This window comes from Gymnoscopelus microlampas (genome assembly GCF_963454915.1).
Source record: "Gymnoscopelus microlampas genome assembly, chromosome: 14".
In the NCBI taxonomy this organism is placed as follows: domain Eukaryota; kingdom Metazoa; phylum Chordata; class Actinopteri; order Myctophiformes; family Myctophidae; genus Gymnoscopelus; species Gymnoscopelus microlampas.
The window spans coordinates 16342424-16349048 of NC_139951.1; the positions used below are offsets into that span (position 1 = coordinate 16342424).

The 6625-nt window shown below is 44.1% G+C and overlaps 1 protein-coding gene across 1 annotated transcript in view; it reads right to left on the reverse strand.

The window, feature by feature from the left end:
• Positions 1-5928, reverse strand: part of ryr2a (ryanodine receptor 2a (cardiac)) — a gene marked incomplete at its 5' end in the record, with an annotated part of 278974 nt that extends 273046 nt beyond the window's left edge. The window contains one exon of the mRNA XM_084078200.1: positions 5878-5928. Within this exon, the coding sequence (XP_083934326.1) occupies positions 5878-5928 (51 nt within the window). The remainder of the gene's footprint in view (positions 1-5877) is intronic.
• Between the last annotated feature and the right edge of the window lie 697 nt (positions 5929-6625).

Consider the following 6625-nt stretch of genomic DNA (forward strand, 5'->3'; position numbering starts at 1 on the left):
GTGTATCCAGAGGTCAAACTGTTCAGCCGCATAATGTACAGAGGTCATACTTGCTTTCCATATGGTTAACCTCATAAGCCATATTTTATACTGCTGCTATTTGTGACATTGTTTTTATTTTTATTTTGACAAATCTTGAAAAGCATTTCGATAAAAATAGGGGCATCAATGTTAATTTAGATATTAATCGCTCTGTGACATTAACCCCAAGTGTGGGAAATGTGAATAGTAGTAATAGTGGCAGTTAGTGAGTACTCTAGTTAGGGAGGGGTGGCAAAACCCAACATCCAACCTTCATCACGATTCAGGAGGTCGGATGGACCGAAAAGTAGTCTAAATAACATTTCTAAGTGAGGACGACAGTGCGCAGGGGTTTATTTTTTCAACGGCATTGTTTTTCTTCACCTAACACTTATTCCGAAGTGTGCACTGCAGAAGCCTCCTCATCTTTACCATTTAAAAGCACAATAGAAGGAATTAAATAGAGAAATGCCACCGGTGTCTCTCAAGTGGCTGTGTTTGTGGGTGAAAAGTCAGCAGGGTAAGGCACTCTCTGTCGCTACATTAGCGACTCCTACAGGTTGGTCAGTGCGCCTGTTCAGCAGGGAGTGGAACCGGGAGGGACAGTGTGTTCCTCTGACTGCATGCAACACACCCTCCCGGTGAAGAGAAGGGGCTGGTGACTCCATGTGTATCGGAGCAGTCACACAGTCATCTACACCTTCCCCAACGACAACGAGTAGGGTTTGGCAGTGACAGGGACTACACACTGTCACATGTACAATAATACATGAGGGGGAAGCTGGCATAATGACTAAATTGGAAGAACAAATACAATAACAACAACAATACTAATTAACATTAATTCAAATTGGGTCAGAGTGCATTTGTGGTTTTACTTGTTCTCACACAGATTTGTTGGGAGTGTCATATTATGAAAGAGCATTTTTATACTCCATAGGACTTTATTCCACACACCAATCCACACTCAACCCCTGGCTATACCCTTGACAAGTAGGAACCTCTGTCATTCCATAATATAAATAAAAACAACAACATCAAAAAGAGATATAAAGAAAGGAACACACAAGGAGATGACAGCAAGTTCAATCACATCATAGATGAATACAATTGAAAGGAAATACAAAGTGCTAGAACCACAAGCAAATTGGTTTCCCGATAAGGAAATGAAGTCGTGTTATTACATTGGTTACCTGTAGTATTCAATGAAGAGAGGGATGGATGCATAAAGAAACAGTTACTGTATGGCAGGCCATAAGCCAGACTTCCCCTGTGAGTCTCTGGAGGGCTAAGGAAGAATTACATCAACAAAGTTGTCTGTAGAGGCTATGGTATATGATGGACAGAGAGAGAGAGAGAGAGAGAGAGAGAGAGAGAGAGAGAGAGAGAGAGAGAGGGGGGGGGGGGCTCCTTCTCCCTTGTTGTTTGCTTTGTGTTGAGACATCAGCAGACAGGAGTAATCATGTATTGATCTTTATTCAAATTGCAATTTACAAGAGGTGCTGCAAGATCAGGGAGAGGGAGAGGAGAAAGGGGGAGAGGGGGGAGAGAGGAAAAAGAAAGGGGGGAGGGAGTATAGATGAGGAGTAATATAAAATGAAGGGGAGTAAAGGATTGTGGAAGCGCAGGAGGAGATGAAGGAAAGGCGGGGGGAGATGGAGAAGTACTGTAGAGCGGAAGAGGAGAGGAGGGGTGGATTGTGAGGATAGAAGACAATGGTCAGGAGAGAAGGGTGGGGGGGTAGTAGAGGAGGATAAGTGAAAGATGAGAAAACAGAAAGACAGAGAAAGAAGATGCTCAGTAATGGCCTTTAACCACATGAACCCTAGTGTCCCTATTCTGGAAATGTCTTAATAGGTGAACATTCAGGGAAAATATGCCAACGTTTAGATTATATAGAGGGTTGGTGGTTAATGTTTTTCTTTGGACAAGTCAGCAAATTTCTTTCAAATGGCAGCTGGTGTTCAGGTTTTTGCGCTGTCTGGTCACATCTCTGAAAAGTGAGAGCGGGGGGTGCAGATAGGGACAGTAGATAGAAGCAAGTAGAGAGTAGAGGAGGGGGGGGGGGGTCGTGTTCTCCGTAGGAAATGAGCGGCGTAATTCGAAACCACGTTCTCTTTGACTGGGCGGGGAGCCAGAGTCGGCCCCGGTATTGACGGCCGCATCATGTGCGATTTTCAAAACAATAGAGGCGACAGTGACACTTCACCGGCAGCCACCAGCTGAACACACACATCGTAGATCAATGGCACGGCTCATATAGCAGGTAGGCAGCAGCTCCATCAGACAACAGCTCGATCAGATAAAGTGCGCGCAGACTGCTGAATAATGTGGACGAGCTCTGAGGACAGTCATCTCCTCTATTATAAAGCATCTTTCCAGCTAAACGTTACTTGACTTTAGTTGGTGGAAGTGTCGCTCCAATATGAGACATCCCAGCCATTTCAAAAGTAGCGACTTTCAAAACAATTGACAGCACAGGATTAAAATAAATGATGCCACTTTCACGGGGATAGCAGGTCGGTCAATTCTACGGATGACAACGTGATCACTTATGACAGCTATATTTCAAAATATATTCACCACATTTTTGAAATCCATAAGTGATACAGTGAAACACTCATGAAGTGATAAAGAAAAGGGCTCCCAAAAAGGCCAAAAATATATAGATAAGGAGAAGTGGGAAGCCACTTATATGGAGAAGTACATTTCATGTTACTCACAATAGCATGTAGATAAAGAACACTTAAGGGACATAAATAGGCTTTAGTGGGAGTCTACACCAGTGACCAGTGACCTGATGAAGAGCTTTTTGCTTGAAACGCATCATGACGTGTTCTATGCCCTTTAAAAAATGTTATCTACTGTATGCGCCATTGTGAGTGACATTAAATGTACTGCTGTGTGTAAGTGACTTCCCACCTGTACTTATTTGTGACATTTTATCAAACCAACCCTTCAACTGCATGATGATGTGAAACATGATGCCACATTGCTGCAGAGGTGATGGTCCCAGCTGAACCTGCAGGTTCACCAACACACAATGACTGAATCTCTACACTGAATCTCTTTCGCAGAAATAGCAGATCTACAAGCTCATCGCATTGCGTTGCGACGCGATGTGAGCTTGTAGATCGTCTATTTCTGCCAAACTTTCTCCCCCAGAATAGGGGGAAAGCTGGGGTTAGTGGTCAAGATCAGAAACACAAATCATAATTGGAAAATTAAATATAATGTATATTCAATGTAGCAGAATTTGTTTAAGTGACAAATGTTAGGAATGTTTGGACCACACACATCAAAGTTTCACAGTACAAAACCTATGCAGGGTACAAGGTCAACAGGACTTCATTTACAGTGCAAACAGACCATGTACTGTACGTGAGGCATATGAAAGACAGTGGATAACTATATGGATGGACTGCTGCGATACAGGACCAAGATCTCCACTCCCCACAGTAATGATAACTGAGTATTCCCTGTTGTCAGTTGGCTCAATGGAAAATATGAACGTGTGAGCATACACAGCAGCTCAAGTGACTACTAGAGTGTACACTGAATATAATGTATGTATGAGTGCAGCAGAGGAGGGAAACCATGGACGGGTGCAATAGAAAAGCAATAAGCCAACACACAGCAATACAATTGATCATATCCGGCTGTCAAACATACATACAGGAATGTCTTGGTCATATTGGTGCAGAGGCAAATTGCTAACTAACAGTGCATACGGACGGGCACGCACACTGCAGGCCAAGGACATTATTGTATACGTTTCGAAAAAGTGACTTGTCACATGTTATTATGACTATATATACTGAGAAGGGCTGCAGAGGCAGAAACATCCATCATTCATTGTTTTTTACGTACAAAATCCTCAACCTCCTCGACCACATTCTTATATACTATAATAACACAACCAATATGTCCAATAGGGCACCTTCTACACAGTAAAATCATTGGTGTTAATTTAACTCTAGTGTCTCCTATAGACAGTAGAGTCTCCTGCAGTCACAACTGAATACCCTGGGCTGAAAGATGTTTGAGAGGACAGTTTGACAATGTGCATTCAAAACACAAAGGTGTGCATTTGTGTGGGCGTTGGGTTTGCATGATGAACTGGTGATTAGTGAACAACACTGTTGCAGTCAGAGCCAGCTCTATTCCCATATTCCAGATGCATGGCCAGTCGCACTGCCTATAGTCCTCCTATAGCCCACTGCATCTCTCTCTCTCTCTCTCTCTCTCTCTCTCTCTCTCTCTCTCTCTCTCTCTCTCTCTCTCTCTCTCTCTCTCTCTCTCTCTCTCTCTCTCTCTCTCTCTCTCTCTCTCTCTCTCTCTCTCTCTCTCTCTCTCTCTCTCTCTCTCTCTCTCTCTCTCCTGTGAAGGCAGTCTGCACTGCACTGCGCCCTGAATCCACTCCCAAAAACACATACACGCACACACACGCACACGCACACGCACACACACACACACACACACACACACACACACACACACACACACACACACACACACAAACACACACACACACACACACCAGCAACATTTCAACTCTATTGACTCTCCAGTCCTCCAAACACAGCACAAACTCCACTCCGATTAAACTGTTGACTCCTCCAAGAAAATGTCCCCCTCATATAAAGATTTACTTTCTATGATCCCCTCTTTATTTATCAAATAACCCCCTAGCATTACTGTTATAAACCTTACATTTAATAACAGCTCACTGAGCAGTTACTTTGTAGATTTCGATTATCATTACAAAACATACAGTAACCACTTCAGCCCTACATACATTTTGGCCATTTGAAAATAGCTGCTATTTTCAAAAGATTTGTATACATTTGTTCTATTCCCCAGTCCTTTGTCACTCATCAGCATCCTAAGAGGCACCGACCACAGTGTGACAGGCAGCCGTTGCTCAGGTGATCATCATAACGGCCGTTATGAATGACACCGGCCATCTGTCAGCATGATGATGTGATGCGGACATAAATGACTAATAAATAAATATCTTGTGTGTAGCTCCAATCGGAACCTCTCCCTCCGCTGTATAGCTCCCAAGATTAGGTCCCGCCGCATAGAGTGCCGGCAGAGTGCGACACCGGCGAACGGTGGCCAATATTGTTGTTTTTTAACCTTTTCTGCACATCATATCCAAAAAGTAAAAGTTGTGCCCCCTGCTCTCAGATGTTTGACATTTTAGCGATCAATACATTTTAACCGACGAGGTTGAAACAAGCGTTTAAATCGCTTTTTTAGTCAGCCTGTGGCCAGTCAACCCCCGTCCACATGCGTTTAGACTGCTCCAGTTCAGGTTGCATGGGGGAAACATGGCCACAGGCTGACTAAAAACGCGATTTAAACGCTTGAATCAACCCGCCGCCTACATGTTCTTGACCGCTAATATGTCAAACATCTGAGAGCAGGGGCGACGACCTTTACTTTTTGGATACGATGTGCGGAAAAAGGTAAAGAATCAACAATATTAACCACCGTTCGCCGGTGTCGCACTCTGCCGGCACCCGACGCAGCGGGACCTCATCTCGGAGCTGTACAGCGGAGGGAGAGGTTCCAAACGGGGCTAGATGCGGACATAATAAATGACTAATAATAAATATCTTGTGGACTGACATAGCGGGCTAAAACAACTGTCATCGTGTAATAATAATGCGCTTCTTGTCGCAGCTTGCGGTAACAAAAAAACTCCCAGACGATATTATAAAAGACAATATATCTATGATCAATCCAAGAAAAGAGCGACAATACAACGCCATGTAGCCTCAGCATCCAACAATAACAGAGCGATCGGCGCGTATAAAAGAGTAGGCTAATTAGAATAAAAGCACTTACAGTTCGTAAGAACTGGATCTCATCCTCGCTGCCTTCTCCTCCTTCGGCCATGGTTTCTCCCGTGGAAAGGGACTGGGAGGGATGTGTGTGTGTGTGTGTGTGTGTGTGTGTGTGTGTGTGTGTGTGTGTGTGTGTGTGTGTGTGTGTGTGTGTGTGTGTGTGTGTGAGCGAGCCTCTCGCTGCGAGAGTGAGTGAGTGAGCGAGCGAGCGAGCGAGTGCGTGTGCGTGTGCGCGTGCGTGCGTGCGTGCGTGCGTGCGTGTGTGCGTGCGTGCGTGCGTGCGTGCGTGCATGCGTGCGTGTGTGTGTGTGTGTGTGCGTGTGTGTGTGTGTAAGCGGCAGTGTTGCCAGATCTTGCGAGAGAAATAAGCAACCAGGTCTATGAAAACAAGCCCAAAAGAAGCGACTAACACATCGGCTATTTGAAAATAGCCGATCTACAACCTAGATCTGCTATTTTCAAAACCAATCTTGAAAAAAAGTGACAAATGTCGAATATTGTAAAAAAAAAACATGTTAACAACACAAATCTGGTATGGGGGTTCCATGGCCATGGCACAAAATATTTTCAGATCGGGGTCCGTGGACAAATACAAATTAATTTGGGGGGTTTCCTTGAAAACCACTGGTTTAAACAACATTTAGGAAACAAGCCCACTTTAGAAACAAGACAAAAAAAAACGCAACCCGCAACTATTTACAAGCAACTTTACAGAACTACAAGCCCAAAGTCGCTTAAAATACATGGAC